Raw genomic sequence first — 26,912 nt, 5'->3', positions numbered from 1 at the left:
TCTGTAAAGTATAGTGCTGTTGACAGGAATAATTGAGAAAAGTGGTTGACACGTAGTAGTGTCTTAGGTCAATTTGTCCTTTAGCCTTAGATTTAGGGACTGATTTCAAACTCCTGCTTCTTCCTCAGAATTGTGATATTGGACAGATTGGTGTTGAAGCTCAGCTGCATCACGTGGACCGGGCCCTGTACTAAGGGCTGGGCATGCGGAAATACAGTAAACATCATTTCTTCACTGAGGTGTAGCAGGTTACCTGAGCTCTCTCAGCACTCAGTTGCTGAGAGGACAAACGAGATGTGTCTGGAACAAGGAAGCTTGCATCAGGTGTTAATCTGAGGACATCTTCATCACAGAAATCTTGGGATGTGGGAGGATGTTATTATGCTGCTTCCTCTGCTTACAGACAGAGATTGAGAGACCAGACCCACTCAGGGACAGGCTGATTGCTCATGATGGCTGCCATTAGGGTGCAAAGTGGGAGCTGTAGAGAGAACCATGGAGAGATTGTCAGGGACCAGACCATGGAGGCCATGTGCCATGTGCAGGACATGGACTACAACCATAGGCAGTGGAAACACCAGATTTTAGAGTGAGGACATTGGCTGCAGCATGCAGATGGATTGGAGAAAGCGAGAAACCATGTGCCTGGAAGTGGAGAGATTAGCACAGAGGGGCTCTAGGTTCCCACAGCAGAGAAGGTGGAGCCAAGCCCAGTAGCAGACACATTATAAAACCATCCCCTTTCTCTTCTCATTTCCCTTCCGTGCCTTGATTTCCCATCCTTTCTTTGGACCTTCTGGAGTCAGAAAGTATTGAACCAGGAGATGGAGTAAAGGATATTGTCTGAGAGGCCTCAGTCTCTGGATGCTCCTCCTGCACTCTAAGCATGAGGCCCCTCCCAGCGTTCCTGCAGACACAGAAGGTCGGTTATGTCCCCCTTTACTCTTAGGTTTTCACTGACTGTGTACTAACCAGAAACAAATCAAGTTTTTGTTTTGAGGGTTTTTTAAAAAATACACATATTGCTTTTGTCAACTTGTTTTCCATCACGCACCAAGAATCTTTCAGACGTGACCATCTATAAATTAAATTCCACTATGAACACATCTATGGACCTATAAAAAGAGTAATTCACTGTTGTTATTGTATTTGCTCATTACATACATTGATGGCCTATTAGAAGCTACATCCCCTGACAGTCAAGACAGAGAAAAGAAAGGAAAAAGCATTTGAAAGGATGAGATGTAGGGTCTCTATGTTTCTTGGTTCACTTGTCTCCTTTTGCTGAATCAAAATTTAAACAAAAAAGAAAAGAAGAAAGAGGTTATATGGGGTTTCTTGGAACCTGGACATAAAGGATTCAGGATTTCTTTCTTGCCTTCTAAATTGGATTATATTTCTTTTGTCTTTCTCTCCTCAAGAAGATCAAAAGGAAAAAGAGGAGAATTTATGTAAAAGGCACACAAAGGCTTAATTAGAAGGCAAACATTGGGGAAGCCAAGGCCAAATGAAAGGGACCTCGAGCCCCTGGGACATAGAGCCAGGAGAGCCTTCTCTGTCAGCATTCGGTTAGTGTGGGCAGGTCATTCCACTTCTCTGGGCCCAAGTTTTCTCATTTGTAAAGTCAACAGGTTCAAGCAAATGATATCTACCTTTCTATTGAGCCCCACGCTCTGAGAATCTTTGAGGCTAAAACTCTGGAAAAGGAAGGAGCTAAATTCAGATACCACCCTCCACTCTGCACTTGCAACCCATAGGCAGACCTAGTCTATTCCAGAATATTCCAGCTCCACTTTCTGCCTTAATAAACAAGAATTAGTAATTCCCTCAAGAGATTCCTGCCTCCATTTATGGATCTGCTCATGCACAAGTATTTCCTCTGCTGCTATTCTGTGTGAGGGGAATGACAGGAACTCAGAGTTTCAGTGGGAGATGTGCACACCAATGATGACATGCAGGTGGAAATCCTTGAAAATCGAAGCCTGGTCCATTTCAGCCGAGAGCCCAGAGCCTCCCTCTGAGTCAGGAGAAGCTGGAGGAGGGAGTGCAGCCCAAGTGGATCCCAGGGACCTGAAGGAGGTCCAGAGAGGGGCTACCTCCTGGCCAGGTACAAATCCAACAGCCAGCTGTCAGGGCTGTGTCCAAAAATGAAAAGCAAGTCAGAACCAAGTGGACTGTCCTGAAATCAGGTAGCCATTCAAATCAGGAGTAAATAAAGAGAGGAAGCCACTGAAAAAAGAAAGTCTTAGGGGATGAGCTCCTTGCTCACCGGCTTGGTTCCCAATTATGTGGCTGCCAGCTTCTTGAGGGTAGGACCTTTTGTGTCTTGTCCACCTGTGTCCCCAGTCCTAAGACAATACCCAGCACACAGTAGATAGATATTTGACTTGAGGATCACACCAGGGTCTGCTTCCCAATTTCAGTTCAGTTCAGTAAAGGACTTGAGTCTGAGATGACTTTGTTCCCATGACCATGAGACAGAGCCTTTCAAGAGCAGTTGAAGAGGATGCAGTAGGAAAAGAGTGGGGCCCAGGATGGGGCTGGGGGCTTAGGAAACATGGCTGCCATCCACCAAGGTAGAGAGCAAGCATCATTCTAGCTCACAGAGGACATGGGTCATCTACCTACACATTTGGGAAAGATGACTGGAAAAGATGGCCTCTGAGCTGGGCCCAGAAGAACAAGGAGAGTTTGAAGATATGGAGATGTGGAAGGAGAAGAGGAAGAAAGAAATGAATCACAGGCGGAGGAGACCACACGAACAAAGAGTATTTCAACGTGTTCTGTTTCAGCCCAGCAAGAAATTCGGTTTGCCTGGAATATCAGTTTGTAAAATAAAACCGAAGAGTTGAAATGATGGCTGAGACAAAATTGTAGGGGTCTTTGAATAGAAAGAGATTGATTTCAAGGGGATCAACTAAGGAGCTCTTGCAGGGGTCCAGGCGAAAGATCAAGGGGGCTTCCTCAGGAGCCCGATGTGCGGCCGTTCCTGAGGAGATGGAGCATGAGCTGAACACGAGATGAAGAAGTCCAGCAGGGTTGGGGATGAGTAGGACCAGCCTCACAGTGTTGTTGTGAGGATTCGATGGATTAATATGTGTGAAATGCCAAACAATGACCCATAAGTTGTAAATCTTATGTAAGATTTGAGCTGTTATTATTATCATTATAATTATAGTGTTATGCATGATTATTATTCATGATCTTGGAGTCAACAATCTAGCTGCAGAAGTCCTTGAAAGAGATTTATGGCTTAAGAACAATTTGTGTGATTTCTCAGGAGCCTGCAAGCTCACTGTGAGTGTACAGAATGAGAAGCTTCTGGAAAAAGCTGAGCTTGATCTGACAGTTCATTAAGAGAAGTGTAGTTTCACAACAGAACAAACGGTAGTGCTCTTTCTGTGCTGGTCAGACTGCACCTGCCATATTGGATGTACCTGGGCAGACAGGTAAAGGTGAGACATTTGAGGGGAATGACCAGGAAGGATTGGAGCAGGCATTTTTAACTCTAGAAATATATTGCCCCACCTTACCCTCCACTTCCCAACTCATCATGTCAGGTCCAGCAGATACCTGTATATACTCATTCACCACTTCGTGGAAGCCTCCATCGACTACCCCCCTCACTTAAACATTTAACCTGTTTCCTCCTCCTTTTTCCTCCTAGATCCCATGTATTTTTTTTATCCTTGCACCTATTGCATTGCCCTGTTTGGATTTGCGTCTGAGTCATTTTCTGTCCCTTGGGACAAGTTAGATATTCTGTGCATTAGTTTCCCAGGGCTTCTGTAACAAATTACCATAAACCATGTGGCTTAAAACAACAGAAACTTATTCTCTCTCAGTTCTGGAGCCCAGAAGTCTGAAATCAAGGTGTTGGCAGGGCAGTGCTCTTTCTGAAGGCTCTAGTGGAGGATGCTTCCCCGCCTCTTCCAGCTTTTGGTGGTTCCAGGTGTTCCTTTGCTTGTGGCAGCATCACTCCAATCTCTGCCTCCATCTTCACGTGGGTCTTCACTCGGCCTTCTCTTTCATATTTTGTCCTCTTCTCTTCTCTTATGAGAAAACCTATCATTGGATTTAGGGTCCACCCTAATCCAGGATGATCTCGTCTAAAGATCGTAGCTTAATTACATTTTCAAAGAGACTGTTTCCAAATAAGGTCACATTCACAGGTTCCAGATAGACATATGTTTTGGTAGACATCGTTCAACCCACTGTATATTGATTCGGTTACCCAGAACTGGCTTCTGTTAGGCCTACCTGAAAAGTAATGAGGATCTGGAAAGGGAAGATTCAGAGGGGATGTAAGGGAGGGAGCAAGAAAACATGTGACGGAGGACTAGATGGGTTTTGTTAACTGACCATGCAGGGGGGAGGTGCAGAAGAGAGGAAGGAAATCAAAGATGGCCCAAAAGTGTTGACCCTGAAGTGCTGGGAGGATAGTCAAGAAGAGAAGCTGGGTCATGTGGGGTGATATGCTGTTTTTCGGCAGAACGTGAGATGATTACAAGAACAATTAATTGACTCACTCACTGACTGTCTGTGCCTCAGTTTCCCCACAAACCTATAGCACTTTCCACTTTTCTGGGATGTGCTGAGTTCTCTGTACAACAAATAGGCCTGTGTTACTTCCCTGGTGGGCATTTGACCAGGGTTAATGACATGAAAGAGAGCAGGAGTTTAAAAATGCTCATTTGATTTATTTTACTATGTGAGTGGGATGGGCTGAGTGGCTCACAGGAAGGACAGCTGGTCCCAAATGTTTGAAACCTTGTAAAATGATGCATATCTACTTACACTACCATAGTAAACAGAACTGTCATCCCCAGGCTCACAGACGCAACAGCCAACTTGAACATCTCCTTCCAAGGTCAGATATCAATTTAATGCAAAACCAACAATTCTGACCTATCGTGATTAACATTCATTAATAACATTTCTGTGCTAGACTGAAACTTTATAATTCTTTCAACATTGTACATTAAAAATCGTGTGTCTAAAAATTGGAACCCTAACGAATGATTTAAGGTAAAGAGATCTGGTGGGGAGGAAAACTGTGGGGTGGAACATTTTGATTTTCTTTGTGATCAGCAAAGAAAACTCAAACCAGATAACTGGGGAGGGAGCAGAGATGGAACCTCTCCTATTTCTAATCCTTCTAATGTTCTCTGCTCTTTTCATGAATTTTAAAAACAAATAGACCTTAACTACATACTGTCCGGGTAGACGGCTATTTATTTGACAGCTTTGTTAATGTTTTCCTTAAATAATCCATTGTGGGAAGAAGAGCTCCTCCTCCTCATTCTCCATTCTCCCTCCCCATACCCATTCGCTCGCAGGTTTCTTAGTTGTTCTCAGAGGGGCCTGGCCCTGAGCATTGGGCAATCACATACTCTGGTCCCAGTGCAGCGCATTTAACAAGCACCTAGCAGGAGATCAGAGACCTGGAGTGTGTGCTGGCTCAGCCATGGACCAGCTGGTCACCTTGAACCAAATCCCCTCCACTCTCGGGGCCCTTGTTTCCTCTTCTGTGGCTTGAAACTGAGAAGAAAGCCTGCCCATTTACTACTGATGGTTGTTGCTGTAAAGATGAAATGGAAAGAGAGCTTGAGTTCAACTCTTCTTAAAGATAAAAAGGCAAAAGCAGATTTTCTGAAAAGGTCAGAGGTAGCTCCCAGGCTGTTGGGTTCTTGAAGCACCTAGGAAGAGGTTGAGGAAATTCCCAGAATCCTCCCCATCCTCCTAAAATTGAACTGGTTAAAGCCATTTAGGCAATGTTGCATAGGCTGTCAGAGCATAGGAATGCTGCCATAACCCAGAAATATGATGAAGCTGAGGGCCCCCTTCTCCATGCAGGGACAGGTCAGAATTTCCCTGGAATCAGAGATCCAAAGAACTTTCCACAACTAAGTGCACAGTTCACTATTGTGTATGAGCCCAGATAGGCAGGCCATTCGTCTATTCGTTATCAATGCATCTGCTGATATCCTCCAAATATTCCAGAGGTCATGCCTGGGGTCAGCTTGCCAATGTGCTGGGAGAGATAAAGATGGCTGGATATGCTGCTACTCTCAAGAAGCCCCTACTCTGGGGGAACATGACACATGAACAGGCACACACACAACAGTCTGATAAAATAAGATTGTTTATTTAGTTCTGGCCTTTCTCCCCAAAAACAATAAAAGATTCATGAGGCAGGCTTCATCTGTCTTCTTTAATGATTGTATCCCATTGCCTAGCAAATAGCCTGGTACAGAATAGGTCCAACATCCGTTTGTTGAGTAAATGAATGAATGGATTCATGAACAAAGGAATGAATGTTAAAACAGAGGTATACCAAAAATACAAAAGGGATTCAAAAAGGAAGCAGCACAGAAGAACTCATGGGGAACTAATATTTGAACTAGATCTTGAAGAACAGAAAGCATTTTGACAGATGCAGAGGAGGCAAAAAGTATAATCTGATCAATGATCTGGGAGCATACAAAAGTATGGGAGGGGACAGTGTGGGGGCCTGGGTGAGGGAGACAATGGCAGGAAACATGGACACAAACGACAGGAATGGTATTCAAGGCCACAGGGGCAGGGATCTTGGCTATCATGATAGAGTCTGGATTGTGTCCTGCAGAAATGGAGAAGTGGTGAGGATCTTCAAGAAGGGAGGTGATTGACTATATTCTGCTAATTACAAAGGGTGTTCTTGCCACAGTTTGGTGGATAAATGAAGCCCAGGAGGCCAGGAGGCTGACACTAGAGCCAGGCTGGAGAGAACGAAAGCAGAACTAAGACTGAGTATAGCTTATGGGAGTGAAGAGGGAGGCACAGAGAGACATTTGGGGATCGATCGATCACTAGGATCTGGTAACAAATTAGCAAGATGGCCATGATGGAAGGGGAGAAAGAGAAGACTCAAGGTGAGTGCCTGGTGCACTTATTTGGAAACTAAGTGAGCAATGGAGCCACGTACTAGGAAAATGGCCTGGATCTGCTGGAGGATAACCAATTAAAAAGGCCCAGAAAATAGTTCAATGTCCATGTCTAGAACTTAGAAATCAGAGTGCAGGTATAGATTTATGAATCAAGTTTTACCCAGATAAATAAAAAACAATGAAATAAGGCAATAATGCAATAATTTTGAAATTGTGAAATAATGCCATCAGTGTTGGCATTACACAGTGACAAAATATATCCAAACAACTCACTAAATGTTTTATTCATCCTGTTCCAGTCTATAGGCTACACGCAAATCCTAGATGGAGAGAGAGTCTTAAGTCCCCACGAGGCATTTCTTGGAGCACTTTATTTGTGCTCCAAGGCCTGCCATGGGCCAGCCACGGACCCAGGCCCTGGGGATGCAAAGACTGGCAACCGCTGCCTTCAAGGAGATGGTAGTTTAGCCAGCTTAACAGACATGAATACAAGTGCAGAGAAAAGACAATTACAACTCAGACAAGTGCCATGAAGGAGCCAGTCTCTCTGTTGGGAAGATTTCTCTGAGGAAGTGACACTTGAGCTGAACTCAGAGCGTGAGTTCCAGTGAAGGAGAAGGAGGTCGACAGGGGTTTGAGAAAAGGGAACAGTATCTGAAAGAGCCCTGGGCAGAGAGGAGAGAACGTCCAAGGGCCAAGAGGAAGCAGGTTTGGCCCACATGGAGAGGGCGGAGGGCAGTGAGGTCAGAGGAGCTGACCAGGGAGCTGTCAGAGTTTCCAGAGGAAAGTGTCATCAGTGAGTGTCTGATAATGCTCACGAAATGCCTGCAAAGAGAAAGGAAAGCATGTTAAACTTGGCTAATTAGATGAACTAGGGATACATAACAGTGATGGTTTATGATAGTGAATGCCTTTCTGAATTTGAACAAATTAACTCAATTTAAAATAATTTAATCTCATCATAGAAAATGCCATAGCAAAGTGCCTAAAGTATATAGGAGAGTTCAATAAATATTATTTGAATTCGAGTTGCTATTGCTAAATAATCTGCCTTCCTACACCGGATGATGTCTGCTAGTTTGGGGTCAAACTCCACCAACAGAGGAAAACATCTAAAACATTCCTTGGCCCATGAGCACTATCCTTTTGACAGCCTTCCATCAAGCATGTGGTGAAGGTATGATGCTCCTCCTCCTACAGAGCAACCTCACGGAGACTCACAGAGCTTAAGGAGGGTCCCCAGTGACCCTGCTGATGGCGGGAGATCGACACATGTCCTCATCCTGACTGGGGCACTTCCTCCACCCCATGCTACAACCCCTCGTAAAATAAAGCTCTTACATTAAAAAATGTTTTAAGGTAATTAAATTACTTTAAACACGGATTTTTCTTAACCCCAATGGAAATGCTGAGAGATTTGGAATTGTGAGACGTTAATTACTTAAATCTGACTGGGTGGATGTTTCTAGGAATGAATGCACTTAATTAATTTTTTCCCCTAGCTTCTTACTATTTCCTGACTATAATCTATTTTCTTTTATCCCAGGGGCAATAGAAAGACAACAAATGAAGGATCCAGTGATTTAAACTTCCAGAACTTCCCTCTGCTGAAAAATAGGTCAGAATATTTACTTGTTTATTAATAGAGGAGTGAAATTTTTGATTCTGTGGCAAATAAGCTGACCACCTCACTCAAACACACACACACACACACACACACACACACACACACACACACACAATGTTAGCGTGATAGAATTATATTGCTGCCGGTGATCTTAGAAGTTACGTGGAGACCAGTCTCCAGGAGGAGAAGAGATTTGATGTGGGTTGAACAACCAGCACGGGCGTGATGCAGGTATATAGATTGAGAAGCCTCCAGGTGTCCACAGCATTTCAGACCAGAGCTATTTCTCCCACCCACCCAAGTCTCTAAACAGCCCAAGAGACAACCACTGAGAGGGAAGTTTCCATTCTTCAGTGGTGAATGATTTAAATGATGGATCATGGATGGATCAGGCCACGAGTCCACGGCCAGGGCACACAAGCAAGGAGACTAGAGGGACCCATGTGCCTACATGGTTTCTTTTCTTTGTCCTTCAGTTGAGCAAAACATTTACTGAGCAATTGTGGCACTAGGACTTGCACAGGCTACTGAAAATGCAGAGATGAAGACAAAATCCTATCTTCTTAAGGCCAAGTCTTAAAGCTCAGAGTGGGGGTAACGGGATGAAATGACTGACTAGAGACCGATCCTGAGGTCAATCAAATCCAGCCCTGCCATTGACCAGCAGTCTGATCCTGGGCAACACCCTGGTGCTCAGAGGGCTTGCAGGTCTCCTGCGGCCAGCCAGAACTCCCTCACCATGCCCTGCCCAAGCAGTCTCTGCTCTTGTAGGCATCCGAGGGTCCCCGAGTGTTACACCAATCCTTGCATCTCAGTGTACTTCAACTCAAGTCAGTCACCACCGTCCAGCTCCTACTATGTGCCAGGCACAAGAAGCATTCTTGGGATGCTAAGATGTGGTTTAAGAAATATTTTCCCTATGCAGAGTGAATGAATGCCTGTAAAACAGACGATTTGAAATATTTTCAAGACCACGTTAAGCAAAGGGAAATTTGTGGCTGTTCTCAGACTTCTTCAATGTTTACCTTAAATACATTTGAATAATGCATTTTAAGACAGTTTTTATTATTTCTTGACAATAGCAGGAGATGGGAGATGGAAGGGTTAGAAGCCTTCCTTCAAATGGAGATGGTTGCAGCAATTATGTACATCAAAGTAATATTTACAGTTACATTTGAAAAAAAGAGAGAGAAAGCAGTTATTTTTTCTGAAGCAAATTATTTCAGGATGTGTCATAGCATGCCCAAGATATATTAAAAAGAGCAACAGATGATGTTTCTGCAACCTGTTCCAAACCATTTATAAATCCAAATTTTAAAAAAAGCCCATATACATACAAATCTTTGGACCACTGCATATTTTATAAAGAAAGTATTATATGCATATAAATTAGTATTTGAGATATATAAATCAAATCAAAATGCTTGAAAACTACATATTTGGGTCTACTATCTTACTTTAATAACTATTAAACTCATATATTCATTCTCTGTACAAATTATGGTTACCAGTATTTGATGATGGTGAGGAAGGTAGGGAGGGTGCTGGAGACGGGCAGGCTGTGAATGCAGCGAGCCTGTTGGGGCTGGATTTAAGTCTCAGCCGACCTGCTGACTAGCTGAGCAACCTCCCTCAGACAAGCCCATTTCCATTTCAGCACCTCATGTAGGTTAGAAGTGGTGTTTGGAAAATAATGAGTAGGCTGTCTTGTCTATCACTGATCCCTGTGCCTAACGCAGTTCCTGTGTTTGGGGAATAAATGAATGACCTCTGTAGTGTGCCTGGGACATAGAGGTTCTCAATGAATAACAAAGACTGACAGTCACTGAGTGCTCACCATGTGCTAGGCGCTGTTTTAAGAGCTTAAAGGTGGCATCTCACTGGATGCTAACAATCATGCTGTTAGTCTCCTTTTTATAGGAGAGAAGGATGCAGGGCGGAGAGGGTAAATAATTTCCCCAAGGCTGAATAGCTGGTTGTGGTATATAAATGGTAGAAGTTTCAATATTATTGCTAATACCTAAAACAGGCCTGGCACTCCATGCCACTGTCCTCACTACTGCCATCCCTTAGTTAGGTGTAGGAGTCAGCCCTCCAGACAGGCACAGAGGGCTATCCACCCCCAACTCAAACATGCATGGACCTCCTGGTGACTTACAAACTAGAATGTGAAGCTAAGTGCTGGGGCCCCACCCATCTGGACTATCCAAAAGAAACACAGGATCACATCTGCCTCCATTACCCATGACCTGTCTACGCTATTGATATGAATATGTCCTAGGACTTTCCATGGAATTCATCTGGCTAAATCCCCAATGCCCTCTTCTATTCTGTACCATTTCCACATGTAGGTAGAAACAGAAACATACCGATTGATGCTTTCCAGTCAAGTCCAAACTCAAATCAATAGTTGAACACCTGACATGCACCACACACCATGAAAGGAACTTTGGCATTTAATCCTCATGATAATGCTCTGAAGTTGGTATTATTATTCCCATTTTACAGATGAAGAAAGAGAGCCTGAGAGAGGTTACACGTTTTGGTCACAGAGCTAGTAACTGGTAACAGCTGGATTTAGATTCAGAGTCTAACTTCCAATTGAGTGCCATTTCTGGATTCTAGGTTATCACAACTTTCTTCTGTATCAGTCTGTACATGTGAATTTCGTTTTCTGTTCCTATGAGTCTCCAATCTGCTTGTGTCAAGACTCTCTGCTAGGAAGGGGCATGTGCATTACACTCCCAAGAACAACAGCCATATCCACAATAACGCAGCCTCACAGCAGCAGCTCTAAGTGTGGTCCCTGGACCAGCAGCATCAGCATTACCTGGGAGCTTCTTAGAAATGCAGACTCTCAGGCCCCATCTTAGACCTGCTGAATCAGAAACTCAAGCATTGAAGGCCAGGCTTTCAACCTGTGTTTAAACAAGCACTCCCGGTGGTTCTCGTTCAAGTTTGAGCATCATTACCAAAAGTGCATGATTTGGAGCTGGCAGAAGAGGCCTCTGGGCTCAGTGCTCACTCTGTCCCTACCCACTAAGTCACAGTAAGCGGGATGAAAGGAAGAAGATGTAAGATAGGGACCAGGTGCGAGAGGATAGGAGGGAGGTGGGAGAGAACATTCTCCCCACTTGGGAAAAGTCACTGCATTGGGCACTGGGAAAATCAGAGATGAAGATACAGCCCCTTCCATTCAGATGCTCAGTCTATGGCAAGGGGAAACGTAAAAAGAACGAATAACAGACCATAAGACACTGTGCCCCACGTGGTGAGAGAAGAAGATGCAGGCCCTATGGGAGCACTAAGGGACACTATGGGAGACTAAGAGCTTGCCTAAGCCCACATTCTAGCGAGTCACAGAGCCAGGGTTCCAAGCCAAGTCTTCACATTCCAAGGGCAAGTCTCTTTCCTTTCCCATTCCTGACAGTGCTGTTATTAATGGTGTTGCTCACACTTTCCACATTCAGATCCTTCCTAGTTCATCATCTTATTGACTATCAATTTTTCCCTTCTGCCGCTATCACCTGCAGCAACAGTTAATTCCAAGGGGACAAGGTGCAGGTGGCTGTAATTTCTCAAGGCCCATGCGGCCAGTTGTCATCCTTCAGGAGGTGGCTGCCCTGCTCTATTCTGTGCACTAGGAGGCCCCCTCCTGGACCTTCCTGGCCACGCATGCCTGCCGCCCCAGGAGAGGAGATGGGCAACCACTACTGCTTGTCTGCTCTTGACCTCTCTGGTTTTGCCCCACCTGTTCTCCAGCTGCCCTGGGAATCCAGGCACTGAGAGATCCATAAGAACCACTTCTCCTCCCTCTGGCCCTCCTCACTGCGCAGAAAGTGGAGTGTCCTCCAGAAAAACCTCACAAGCTGAGAGCTTTATGAAGGGTCCAAAGGGCCTTCACAGAGGATAGTGGGGTGTCACGCCAGCTTTCCTATGGTCGTCCACAAGGAGCTCCTACATAGTAGATGCTCAATAAACATTACCGAAGTGGGGGGAGAAGAGGGCAGAGAGGAGAGAGAATGAAGTCAGGACCCGCTAGGATACACTGGGATGCTGTCAGCTTGCACCATTCCCAGTGCCTGGCATGCACTAGAAACTCAAATAGGTGATAAAAGAAAATTTTAACAGAGGGAGAAGGATGCAGGAGGAAGAGACAGAAGACAGAACACATAGAGGCGAGTCAGAGTGAGGGTGGAGGGGATTGGGGACTCAGGAGTTGCTCTGCCCACTGGAGCTAAACTAGGCATGGCAATGATCCTGCTCTGCTGTCTCATGTGTCTGCCCTACAACCCATGAAAATGCCAGATATGTTTGTTCTCATCTTTTAATATTTGTCAGGGAAATAGCTAGCTTACATGAAAGGAATTATTGCTTACAAGAGATGCTTTCTGTCCTCAAAGAACTTAAAATCTAGCTGAGGAAAGAAAATTTAAAAACACAGGTAAGGTTTAACAATATGAGATTTAAATAAGAAATTAATAATTATAGGATGTCTTTTGGGTCTGGCCCGGTGGCATAGCAGTGAAGTTCGCGCACACCCCTTCAGCAGCACAGGGTTCGCAGGTTCAGATCCCCAGCGCAGACCTACACATCACTTATCAAGCCATGCTGTGGCAGGCAGCCCACATATAAAGTAGAGGAAGATGGGCATGGATGTTCGCCCAGGACCAATCTTCCTCAGCCAAAAGGGGAGGATGGGCAACAGATGTTAGTTCAGAGCTAATCTTCCTCAAAAAATAATAATAATGATAACTATATGCTGTCTTTTAATTATTCTAAGTACATTATTAGAGCAAGAAGTGCTGTAGGAGCTCAGGGGAGGGATGGAAGGGCAGGGCAGGATCCTGAGGAGTTGGGAGTGGAGCCTCCCCAGTCAAGATGGTCTTGGCAGGTATAGCTTTTTACAGTGCTGAATGGTACCAAACACTTTCAGCATTCTTCCCAGGACCCCTCCACACCCTCCAATTTTTTTTTGTAAAAATAAGATAAAAAAAGAGGAGGATTCTTGAAATTAATCAAGGATTCCTATAACAGAGAATGAACCCATTTATTCGCTTATTATGTATGAGCCTTGACCTGACGTACCTTGGCGTGAATTTCAACTGCTCAAAGTACTATGGAGTTGGGAGATGTTCTCCAAACTCAGATCCATAATGAAAACGTAGCTCTTATTCCTGTGGGGATTTATGTGGGTGTGTGAACACATGAGGAACGGGTTCCTACTATGTGCTGGACACTCTACCGGGCCTTGCTGGGAGAGGATGGGCCCGTGCATAGACCCAGGCTTGGTCTCCAACGTGTCTCTGCTGTCCGACCCTTGGGACGCCCCTCTTATCTATGCTTCCCTGTGCCCGTGTGCATAGCATTCACTGACTCATCCATTCACTCATTCATGCTCATTCAAGAACACATTTTTGTGTACGAGCCATGTTCTAGGCACTGTATTAGGTACCTGATCTCCCTTTAGGAGTGGGGGTTCTGGTGTAGGAAGTTTGAGAAATCGAGTCGTACTCTGTTCTGGTTATATGAACATGTGTTCCATTGGATAGGTGTCAGACGATCAGAGTGGGGCTTTGGTGGCTACATGGGGAGCAAGGAAAACACTCACTGTCGAGGCCCTTACTACCTCTTACTTAGACTCTTATATCCCAGTCCTTCCCTCTCCGATCCATTGTATATTCTCCCACATTACTCTTCTGAGATAGAGCTCTGAGCATCCTTTATCCACTGCTTTGCCAAGCTCCACACTCCTGGAGGCTGACACAGTCCTTCTAGCTTATTTCTTCAGGTTCCCTGATCTCTGAGCACATGGTGAGTTTCCAAACCTTAGCTCCCACAGCTCCCTGATGCAAACCCACCCCCTTGCTCCCAGTGGTGGAGAGGAAGGACGGTGGGCCCTGCCATCAGGCAGGCTGGGTGTGAAATATTACACCATTGACTCCCCCAAGGGGCTAACCTGGGCTTCAGTCAATCCATCTGCAAAATGAAAGGGCTAGTTCATGGCCCCATTTGGTGCTAACATTCCATAATAGCCCTAAAATTGAGATAAAAGAACTGTCCACCAAGAAGTGCCAGGAAGTTTGTGTGAAATGACTTATGTAAAGTGCACAGTTACCAACACAGTGTAGACATTCAAACACAGGGAGGGGGAGAATGAATTTAGAACTTTAGATCCTTCTCCATCTAGAGTACACTAAAAATGAATTTAGTAATGCTTAAAAATATCAATTGTCTTCCAAAAAGTAGAGAATTTTACTCTAAAGTAATCTTTTAATTTCAGGGGCAGAACTTAGAGTGAGATGTGGAGTTGAGCCAGTTAATCTTAGAGGTTTGGGAGAGGGAGGGGGCTGGCAGGGTGAAATCACCCCGACCATTACCCAAGGGTTTTACTGCTGCGTGCTGGACCAGCAGTGGGTGCCTGGGGAGATCCAGAGGGGACCACACACATCACACTCTAGGGGTCGATGAGGATTAGTCTCCATGCCAGGAGCTTGACCCTGGAGACAGGACCAAGTCCCGTCTCTGTGGGACCGGAATAACACACCATCCAAACTCTGTTCCCATGGATAAGCAGAACGCAAGTGCACCCTGCCTACTTTGTCAGATCCAGTTCTCCCAGGCAGCAAGGGGGGAGGAGGAGTTTAATTTAATACCCTTAAAAAATTAAAAGTTATTAAACGTATTAAATTATTAAAAAGTATTAAAAATTAAAAATCATTCAGAAATTAAAATTTTTTATTTGTAATGAGCCTTAAATATTGGAAACCACAAATCTCCAGAGGTCAGCCTTGCTCATTTCATATTCCGTGAACTCCCCCGCCACAATGCGGACACCTGTCTTACAAGCTGGAAATATAGAGGAAGACCTGCTGCACTCAGGCCCACATGTGGAATGGAGCAGGGGGTGGGAAGAGCAGAGGGATGGCTGCCAAGCTCTAACACCATCCAGCTGTGGCCCGTTCACACGTGGCCGTGTTATTGATGCTGTTGACGAAAGGAAGCCGGGTGCATCCTTGTAATTCCCTGGCGAGAGGCAGCTTGCTAACACACGGGCCTTGCTTGAGCACAGAGAGAACACATCACATCTCCACAAAGTTTGCTAGCAGCATCTTTCATTAATCACCCTGGCCTGTCAAGCTGCAAAGACTGTTAATGCAGGAGACTTTTCAGACAGCTCGTCGGCTGCTGGTGTCAAAACAATGTCCATGCTCCAGCCACACACAACTGTGGAGTCCAGGAGGCCTCTCCACACCCCGTTCTTCCCAGGCCCTCAGCGGCAGGTTCTGGCCTTCCTCTTCTCCCTCCCCCTTTGTGGGCTCAGCTGGAATAACAACACCGTTCCCTGCTTTGCTGATGCTTCCTCTGCTAATTCATTTGGCTTGCACTGACGCACACACAGAGAGCCCTGGGGTGCATAATCCCAGAGGATATGACATATGAATGAGCACCGTCTCTTTGGGGCCCTACCAAGAAGGAGGGTGGATCAGATAAGCCACTTTCAGACAGGCTTGACAATTGGGAGGAAGCTGCCAGATGCAGACAGCTCGGAGGTGTAAGTTGCTGCTATCGCTGGTAAATAATAAGGGATTTAGCGTTGGACAAATCTCGGCTCTGCTAATTGCTTGCTGGGCCACTTTAGGCAAGTCACTTAACTCTTTGAAGCTTTATTTGCATCTGCAAAGTGGGGAAAGCCCCCCAACCAGAGTGGAGCCTCCCTCAGGGCCCAAACAGGCACTTCTCCCTTCAGCCCCACTCTTTTTGGGTGTCCAAAGACCCCAGTTCTGCCTCTAAGAGTCTGACACAGGAACAATGAATTGGACAACATTATCTCCAATGTACTTTCTAGCGTTAAAGTCTTTGAGTCTAAAAACCAGGTCGGGCCAAGGTCAGAAGAAGAACAGAATCCTAATCTAAAACCTAAATTTCTTTCTAGGATCCTGGAAAGAGTGTGCCTTGTATTCAGAATCCCTGGGCGCAGGCTGGCCTCCTGCCTGCCCTGGGTGTGCTGCCTTCTGCCCATGGCCTGGCTTGCCACACTTACACCAAGCCCACTGTACACAGTCACGGAAACGTATCATTTCCATTTCATGTGTCATGGGTCGCAAGTCTGGGGACCCTTTTGAGGCCTTAATCAAAGACCAAGATGTCAGGGAAGAGGCCGTATGTTCAAAGTGTCAAGAGAGTGCTCTCAGGCCCCAGATAAATGATCTGCTCCTTTCTGGCTGACTTACTGTTAATTTCTGCAGAATCTTGGGCAACTTGAAAGGGCACCAAGAGCTAACCACAAGGGTTCCGAGACACAGCTGCACGACGCCTCCAGAGCATGGCTCGCTGCTGCCTACAGACGAGGGCCGGGGGATGCAGCGAGGAATCGGGGGTCTCACAGGCTGGTGTCAAATCCCTTACTCTCTGTGGGACGGGGCAAGTGGTGGGGCCCTCTGAATCCCCCGTTTCCTTGTCTGTAACCTTGGGACAATAACAGCTACCCCTCAGGCTCATTTTGAGTATGAAAATGGGCAGAGGGCAACAGGGTGACCTGGAAGTTGGACCCATGGGCTATGGTGTCCAGGTTACTATCATCTCCTGGCTTAACTATTCTGTGCCCAGTGTCCCAGCCACCAGCGAGGCCTCATAAATATTTACACTCGGCTGTGTTGCGATGCTCAATTAATTGCTCCTGTGACGCACTTTGAGAGCCTCCGAGGAAAGGTGCTATGCACGAGGGCCGGGGATTATTAAAGGCACAAACAAGTCAGCTGGCAGAAGTAGCGTCCTTCAGAGCTTTCCATCGCCCCAGGGCTTTTCAGATCAGTGTCCAAAATCTAGGGAAAGGTGCTTCCACAAGCACACTGTCCACGGGTGAAATGTCCTGGCTCTACAAAGACCTTGCTGGAAAATGGACACAGACGTGTACAGATAACTTACCACAAAAGAAATACAGATGGCCCAAGGCCATTTGGAAAAAAAAAAAGGAAAATTCCATCTCTCTAGTCATCAAGGAAGTGAAACAGGTAAAACAAAGAATCAAATGCCAAGGAGGCAAAGTTGTTGTAAAGTATGGATTTAATGGTGGCGAGATAACAGTGCGATGGTCACTTCTCGCTCCGTGGGTTAGAATATAAATTGACACAACCCATCCTGAAGGCCACCGAGGGATGTGCCACGAGGGCGTTAGAAGACCCACATCACCGTACTCCTTCACTGGATGGTGCAGTCTCCCCATGGAAATATTCAGCGGTTAGATTAAAAATGCATGCATGGGGGCCGGCCCGGTGGTGCAAGTGGTTAAGTGCGCGCGCTCCGCTGCGGCGGCCCGGGGTTCGCTGGTTCGGATCCCGGGCGCGCACCGACGCACTGCTTGGCAAGCCATGCTGTGGCGGCGTCCCATATAAAGTGGAGGAAGATGGGCACAGATGTTAGCCCAGGGCTGTCTTCCTCAGCAACAAAAGAGGAGGATTGGCGGATGTTAGCACAGGGCTGATCTCCTCACCAAAAAAAAAAAAAAAAATGCATGCATGGATGTACATTACAGCATTATTTGCGATAATAAAATCTAACAAGAACCTAAACGCTCCCTCCAAAAATCATACAGCCAATGCATATTACATTTTTGAATAACAGTTAAAGATACATAATGTATTTTTAACATCAGGATCCTATACATTGTTATTTTTATGCATCTCTATATTTAAATGTATGCATACATCCTCATACGCACATGCACATATGTACAGGAGATTCGCCAGAACATTACCTGTGGTGTTATTTTCTTCTACACGCGTTTTTCTATTTTCCATATTCTCTATAATGAGATGTTACTTTAGGTCTAGAACAACACAAACACCAAAAAATCATTCCATAGGTTGGTCTATGCAATGGCCTTCGACGACTGCCCGCTCCCCGGGGGAGGTCTGGAGCCGTCTGCAGCTGACACTTACCTTGTCTCTTCTCTGCCCTAGGTCATGGCCTCGAGTCACCAGTGCCACAGGTGAGTGAGGGCCCTCAGTCACCTAAGCAGTGGGAATGCCAGCATGGGTCCCTTAGACTCGTCTTTCCATTCTTTCGTGTTTTTTCTTCAATAAAACTATTGGCCTGTTCGAAAGGACATTAGCAACCTATGGTCTTTCCCTCTGGTTGCTCCCAGGGTATGGCCTGGTCTGTGACTTCTATAAGCTCCAGAAGCTGGCAGAGCAGGTGGGAATCCTGGGTCTCCACTTATTAGCCATGTAGCCTGGGAGGAAGTGCAGATTCCCCAGGGCCTGAGTTCCTTTGTCTGTAAAACGGGGATAAGTTGGCCTAAGTGCCAGGATTGTGGCTACTCACGAGTGTTCGTTCAACCAAACTCTATGTAAGGAGTTCCCCCAAAAATATGTGTTGAGTGGGCAAATGGATCAGAAACCACATTTTATGCTTCTCTTGCATCTCTTTTCAGAGCCTAGTTTCTGGTACTAGGCACTTAATAGGAGCCTGTTCAAGTTTGACTAAAACTGTGTACTATTCATCTTGGAGCATTATTATTTCAAAGAAAGTCCCATAGAATTTCCCTAGAAAGCTAGTAGCTAGTAATGATGACTACAATGAGACAGAAAAAAAGAAATAGACAAGAGGAAGTGTGCAAAGAAGTGATAGAATCATGGGGAGTGATGCAATCAGCAAATGAATTCAAAAGGCTCATGATGGCGCATGATGGAGCATATGACCTGCACTCAGCATGTCCCACACAGCAGCAAGGAGAACTGGGAGAAAGCAAAATCAAAATTGCAAGTGTGAATATAAATAAGAAATGAGCACCCAGCTCTAATGCCTCTTACAGAACTTGTGTTGATTAAGCTTCCCAGTCAGGTCCTAACAAGGGTTGAGTTCTCTCAAGGTAGATGCTTCCCAACTATACTGGAGTCTTTGGTCTCAAATACACCTCCCTCCACCTGCTTGGTGCCTCTCAGCCCTTCCCACCACGCACTTAGAGTCCTGGGCGGACTGTAGAAAGTTCTAAAGGTGATGGTGCTTGGAAGTGAAGTTGCCAATCTGATGTGGCAGTTGGTGAATTATAAACCTGTACTCCTCTCCCTTAGACCTTGCTCTCCACCTGCATTAATGTAGAGAAAAAACTGACAGGTGAGTATTCCATTTCATTAACGACATTTCAGAGACAGAAGCAGGGAAAAGAAAACAAATCAAAAAAAGTCTATTGAGATACAGCTGCCCAGGCCTGCCCATACGCACTCAAATCTGTACCCTGCCAAAAATACCTAGCAGCAAACCACAGCACTCCAGCCTGTGTGTCCTTGTGAACCACTGCAAGTGTCTATTAAAATATAACAGAACTGATATAATTAGGGACATGCATGACGGTTCACATAAAAGACTGCTCATCACAGTGATATTTATAACATTCCCAGATACTTTTAAGTGTTTGAAATTTTTTACCATGGGATTAGTTGAAAATATGGTGAGGAATCCATACGAGAGAATACAATGTAGTCATTAAAAATAATGATGTGGAAGCATATTTACTGACATGGATATGTTAGAGTATGCTGTTATATGAAAGAACAGGCAAGAAAGCAATGTGCACAGAGTGTGATCATATGTACATGGACCATATCGTGTGTGTGCTTGTGTGTGTGTGTGTGTGTGTGTGTGACTGATTTGACTATAATCAAATATTTATGGTGGTTGTCTTGGTATGGGGACTTTGTAGTGATTTTTATTCTCTTCTTTTTTGCTTATCTGTATCTTATAATTTTTCTATAGTAGCATGTATTTTTGTATACTAAAAACAATTTATCAAAAAAAACAAAATACTCCAGGCCTGGAGAAGACAGACTTACATTCAAACTTAGACAATCTGTCAATACCAACACCTTCTGTGAGGCTGATATATAGAAATCAGCACCATGTTTTTCCATTGAATAAATATTCCTTACACTGAATAAGGAACGAAACTGGAGAAGATAGCCCTATTTAGAGAGTAGTTCTGTCTTAAGTCACCATGCACAATAAAAACCCTAATTAAGATATATGTTGGCTGTTTTCAATTAAACAGATGAGAAATTTCACGTTGTCCAGGAACACTTGTTTTGTTTTGTTTTTGTTTTTTAGTTTTCTAAGGAAAGCGGTCTTGAAGGTTGGTTTTTCCTATTTTTAAAAGAAAAATTAATAAGGATTTTAGGACCAGAGGTTGGAAAGGCAGGTATGGAATACATGAACATCCAATGCCCCCTCCCGGCCATTTCTAGATATTGCAATACCTGCGTTAATTTAGCAGAGACTGGTTCTCCCCAAGATGTCGGGAAATTGGTGGACAGAAACAAATCAAAAAGTTAACAGTTGAATTACTGGGAAAAGGTGTTCACCCAGTTCTCGTAAGCACAAGCCAGGATTTACCTTTAACTAGATAATTCCAATTCAGGTAGTTCTAGGATGGTCTTTTGAGAATCACTGGCTAAACCAAAAAAAAGGAAACTATCAAGATTGTCCCTACCAAGAAGGTGCTGTCAATTCTCTGGACAACAACTGTCTCAGGATATTTGAATACTTTAATTTCAAGAGATCACCCAAGAAATAGGATGGGAGGCAGCTTCTTTACCAGTTACCATTCATTCATTCATCCATTCATTCATTCAACCAGTTTGTGGTAGTTCTTAAGGTAACAGACTATAATCAGCTTTGGGCAAAGATTCAAAAAAATAGAAAATGAAAATGAAAGGTCCTGGGGACTGAGCTAGTCTGAGATTCTAATACCAGGCCTTACAGATGAGGAAATTCAGAACTAGAGAAAGAAGGGAATTTCCAAGGGCCACCTGGTGAGAACAGTAATCCTGTTCTCCAAACGCTCAATAAATGTTTCCCATCTAGCTATTTCTGTGTGTTTGGACTATTTGTGACTTGGAATTTCACCTCATAATATTCAGATCAGGAGCCTGTGGTTCAGGGAATAAAACTGAAATGGCCAGAAGAGCTAGATGGCAGAGCTGGTAGATGATAGATAGATAGATACATAGATGGACACATAGATTTATAGATAGATACATACATAGATGCATATAGATACATAGATAGATGTGTGTGTGTATACGTATATAATTTACGTCTGTCTCTATCTCTGTCTCTTTCTCTCTTTCCCTTCCTTTCCTCCCTCTTCCTTCTCTTCTTCCCCAGTATGTCATATAGTCAAGGCTCATTGGACATCATAAACCTTTACTCAGAGATAGTGAAAATGAAAGTAAGGAAGTTCATTTCTACCTTTGCTTACAGCCACGGATTGATGCCAAACTAAAGATGTTCTAAAGTTTGGAACTTGCAAGGGAAAGGGTGAAGATTATCCTATTTCTCATCATATTGAGATGAAGTTAGATTGATGCCCTCTGTCCCTCAAGACCTTCTAGTTCCTAAAAGACAAAAATTGAGAAAGGTTGCACAGTGTAGAGGAAGAACTTGGGGCTGTACGTGGGGAGCCCAGAATGTGAATACTGGTTTTCTCATGACACAGGTGATACCTAGGACCTGAGAATAAGAGAAAATGGAAAGAAACTAAGTAGTTTGTGGCAGGCGTTTTATAAACTTGCCTAATTTAGCTGTAGGGTACTGATTTTATTATACTCGCTGTATAGATTAGGTAAATGAAGCCCAAAAGAAGTTAGAAAACTTGAAAAGAAATCAGTAAAATAGAACTCACATCTATCACAATATGCCTGTTGGTGTTGTGTGCCCAACACTTTTGCCCTCAGTGTTTTCATCTTTAAAATGGGAGGGTCAAGCAGATGATGGTGGTCACTGAATCCCTGAGCCTCACAGCAGGAAGGGACCCCAGCTTGGAGAACTCTCGTGAAGAATGGACAGGTGCATGTCAACAGAGTTGAATGCTGAAAAAGGCACATGTTTTGTTTTAACATGAGCACTAAATAATGAACAAGTTCCTAATATAGATCAGAAAGCAGAGAGTACTAAAGATCTGGATTGAGTGAAAAAGATTGGGTCATAAAGTTGAACTTGAAAAGACATGAAACACAGAACACAGCAATTTGTTAGTAGGGAGCACTAAGCCAAGGAGTTATTTTTTTTTAACTTCCAACAGCTGTCTGGGGTAGATACTATTATCACCATTCTGCAAGTTAATATTAATTAACCGAGGCTTGTAAGTGATGGAGCTTGCCTGAGGCCACATGGCCAGAAAGTGACACGGCCAGGATTTGAACCTAGAACTTCGCATTCAGCTTCCATGAAATAGGTGTTCACGCGTTGGATCAGAGGCTCTGCTACGTTATTGATGAACTCCAAAGCAGACCCCCACAAGGAGATAAAACATTAAAGGCTGAAAGACACTTGGGAAAAGAAATCACGGGGGCTGAAACATGACAGGTGTTTACTTTCTCCTGATGTAAGCAAGTCCGGGGGTGGCGGCCCAGGGCTGTTTGGCAGCTCGGCCCCTCCAAGTCTTCAGAGATCCTGCTCCTCCTGTCTCGCTCCCTCCCTTGCCTCAAACTCGTTGCCTAAAATAGCGCTAGCTGTGCTCCAGGCAGCACGAGGGAGGAAGGGAAGAAAAAGAAGAGGGCGCAACAATTTCTCTTTAGAATGTTTCCTGGAAATTGTGAACTGACTTTCCACCTCTTCCATCCACCAGAACTTGGACTGATGGCCGCGTGTAGCTGCAAGGAAGATTAGGATGTGCAGTAAGTGCTCACTCAAGGTGGCCATGCACCAAGCTAACCATGAGGGGTTCTAGTACCAAGAAGAAAGGGAAAACGGATATGGGGAGATGCACAGCTGTCTCTGCTGGAGAGTACTTAGTGCCGGGTTAGTTGGGATCTGCTGGCCTCTTGCTTTTTGCCAGATATTTATCAGTCCAGCTGGCGGCCTCTGGAGTTGGAGCCAACCCTCACCCTCACCATACCTCTCTCCTCCTCCCAGTCCCTCCGAAACCTTGTGACTGAAATGAAAAGAGAAACTGGTTTTGCCTGGGGAACCTGTCTGGCTTGGGAATGTAATCATCTGAAAGGCCTGCTAACCGACTTCACTTCCTAATGAAATAGAAAGTTCTAAGACCCTGCAGGCTTCCTGCTTTTACTTCTCTTCTCACACCAGATAAGCATATTCTCTTCATACAACCTGTTGGGAATTGTTTCAGCCTGTGATTTCCTTTGGATGTGACTATCCCAGGACAACAGCACCTGGGGGCTCGGCCAGCTACACTATCCCTGTAAAGGTACTAAAGGGGGATGTAGACGAGGCACCAGCTTTGAGCCTGCAGGGGCTTAGTTGACAGAAGTGTTTACAAGGGAAAATAGTCTGAGAGTCTCTCTGTCTAACTTTATCTGACTCACATGGCCCATCTCCTATGGGAGGGGAGCCAGAGCTCCTAAGTCAGTGGTTCTGAGACTTCAGTGTGAACAGATAGCACCACAGGAGCTTGTGTAAAAAGTAACTGGTTTGTGCTGGGGTCCAGGTTTTGCTTTCTTTCTTTTTTTTTTAAGCACCCAAGATGCAAATGGTCAGGGGACCTTAATTTGACAGCATTGGCCATGTGCCTTTGTCATACCTCTGTGGGCATGAGAAGAGGTGTCCAATTTGATGACCAAAGCTGGAGTAGCTGCTTTCTGACAGTCAGGAAACCCCCTGAGCTTCACGTGATACATATTCATCTTCACTTCCCTCTTAAAAATAACTTTCAAGGGAATGTTGTCTCTTGTAAAAAGACATTTCCTTGAGGGGCACGCAGAAGCCGGTTGTTCTCTGGAGCTGTCTGCTCTCAGAGGGTGATGAATGACCCTCCACAGAAACAACACGGGCATAACTCTTTCAGGATGGTGGGGTGAAAATCTACAAGCAGCGTCTTCCATCTTTCTAGAAAATGGCTCTCTCTGAGAAGCCAACCCATCACTCAGTTCCAGGAAGACTCAAAGATCTGGAAGCGTTTAGGGGTGCCAATTTGGTGGGGATCAGGGGCCCAGCAAGAGGAATCATCAAGCTCAAATTCACTCAGCAAGGGAGGGGATCAGGTTCTACTGAAGTTCCGCTGTTGGTTCCCGGTTCTGGGGTGTTTCCACCCTGCCCCTCACTAGATTTCACAGCCAACTATTCATTTATTGTGCACTTAACATGCACTGGGTTACAGGAGTGAAAAAGAGCCTGAAATTTCACCCCTGCCTTGGGAGAGGCAGGCACCACAGTCTGTAACTAAATAACATATTTATTGGCTTGCTTTGTTCCTACATGCTATGGAGAAACTAAAAAGGGTGTATTAATCAGGGATGGCTAACACTGAAAATGCGTGAGCTACAAATGTTACTAGTTTAATAAAATAGAGGTCTATTTCTTGCCCACATCACAATCCAATGTGGACTGAAGGAGGTCTTTTACCAAACACTCATTTGGGATTCACTCTCCTTTTACCTAGTGGCTTCCACTATCCCTGGGGGTCTTGGGGTCCTCTGTCTCTGGCCAGCCACTGATGTAAGAATGAGAGCATGGAGGGTCAAGCGGGCTGGCCTGGAGTGGATGGAGTCCATCACCCCCACCTCGTCCCAGCAGCTGTAGCGCCATGCCTTGGCCGCCTAGTGTAAGGAATGCTGGGAAATGTAAGCCAGCTGAGTGCCTACAGGAAGAGGAAATGGGGTTTGGTGAGCACAGAGCATTCTCACTGCCATGCCAGGCACTTGAGGTAGTAAGGACTGGAGGTGTGCTTCTTAATGTTTACCTGACATTGGTGGTCAGGGATGGTCACCCAGGAAGATGACATTTAAGATACGATTTGATGGATGAAAAGGATCCAGCCATGGGCAGAGCTGAGGAAAGAACGTTCTGGACTGAGGGACAGTGCATGCAAAGTCTCTGAAGTAGGAGAGACTTGAAAAGAGACAGATGTGGCCAGAGTTCAGAGGTGAGGAGGAAACGATAAAGAGATGAGATTAGAGAGGGGGCATGAGCTGGGTTGTGCTGGGCTCTGGGGACCACAAAGGGGAATCTCGATGGTATTTCATGGGCCATGAGTGATGTGAACTGATATACAGTTTTAAAACTATGCTTTTAAAATTACATTTCCAAAACTCTGCAAGTTAATAACTCAGATAGGTACTGTGGGAGATAGAGAGAAAAGAGAGAGATAGACATCTTCCCTAAATGTGGGCAGTGTATGTACACAATAAAGAAGTCATCAGATGCTGCCTATTTTTATTTGTGTCGTGATGAGCGAGACAGAAAATGGGCGCTCTAACAATTCGGTGATATTAAAGCGGCCTGGAGTGGTCAGAGGGGAAAGCCCCAGGAGGATCTCAAAGGACACTGAGCATTTTGAAAAGCGAAATAGGGCTGGGGGATGGAGGAAGAGGCGGGGACGCCTGGTGGAATCAGCACGAAGACCTAGAAGTGGCATGAGGCATATCTGGGGATCCAGCAGAGTCTCAGGCTGCAATGCTGGCCTGTGGTATAAGAAGAGACCTCACAGCTCTCCACGGGGATGTCGGTAAAATGACCACGTTAGATGAGGCCCATCTCCTAAAATGAAATTATATTGAATCTTGAATTAGCTGCTTTCGGAGATCAGAAGGGCCAGAGCAGATCCCCAATAATTCTGTGATCATTTGCTCCGTCCGGGCCAGCTGGTCTGTAATGGGTGACCTCATTAATTCAACTCAATTCATGAGAGAGTACAAATTGCTATTCTGAAAGGCAGGGAAACCTGCGAGTTTCTCTACCGGGGATCTCAGAAGGGGTGTAATTGTGCTGGGACAGGAAGGTGTCATTAGTGCCCCCAGGGTAGTGTTAACTATCAAGTTGGGCTGGGACTAGTGGCAGGTGCACACAGGATTCTGCTCCTGCTGGCTCATCATCTCAAGGAGATTAGCTTTGGCTAGTTAACATCTCCCCACGCAATGGTCCCAGGCAAATTCCAGAGAGGTGTGTTTCCACTGAGCCAAACTTGCATAAATTTACACATTACACTCTACAAAAGACTTGGGCACGCTGACACAAATTCACAGCTCTTTATTTCATATTTTGGTATGAGAATTCAGGGTGAAAGGACGAAAGTTTGAGAACATGATGAGCCGGACCAAGATGTAGAATCATCATACCATGGTCCTCTACGCTACCCGGGCACGGGCTAGAAATTTGCCCTGAGGTTCTTAGCAGCCAAAGAAGGAAGGGAAATATGATCTCTTATAGGATTGGTGTTTTTCATTAAATCAAAACAAACCAATTGCTAAGAAGCACGCAGCTTCTGGTCTTGAAACCTGCTAGAAAATTCTCACATATGTGCTAATAAAGAGAATGTGATGGGCCGGCCCCGTGGCTTAGCTGTTAAGTGTGTGCGCTCCGCTACTGGTGTCCTGGGTTCGGATCCCGGGCACGCACTG

At 45.1% G+C, this 26,912-nt stretch overlaps 1 protein-coding gene across 1 annotated transcript in view; it reads left to right on the top strand.

Moving 5' to 3' along the window:
- The first annotated feature begins 7,648 nt into the window (after positions 1-7,648).
- Positions 7,649-26,912, top strand: part of CLNK (cytokine dependent hematopoietic cell linker) — an 80,148-nt gene continuing 60,884 nt past the window's right edge. The window contains exons 1-3 of the mRNA XM_058547631.1: positions 7,649-7,725; positions 8,476-8,547; positions 18,519-18,547. Of these exons, the coding sequence (XP_058403614.1) occupies positions 7,649-7,725; positions 8,476-8,547; positions 18,519-18,547 (178 nt within the window). The remainder of the gene's footprint in view (positions 7,726-8,475; positions 8,548-18,518; positions 18,548-26,912) is intronic.

Source organism: Diceros bicornis, chromosome 8 (genome assembly GCF_020826845.1).
Source record: "Diceros bicornis minor isolate mBicDic1 chromosome 8, mDicBic1.mat.cur, whole genome shotgun sequence".
Taxonomy (NCBI): domain Eukaryota; kingdom Metazoa; phylum Chordata; class Mammalia; order Perissodactyla; family Rhinocerotidae; genus Diceros; species Diceros bicornis.
Note: the sequence above shows the minus strand (reverse complement) of the source record. Positions and strands in the feature narration are given on the sequence as shown.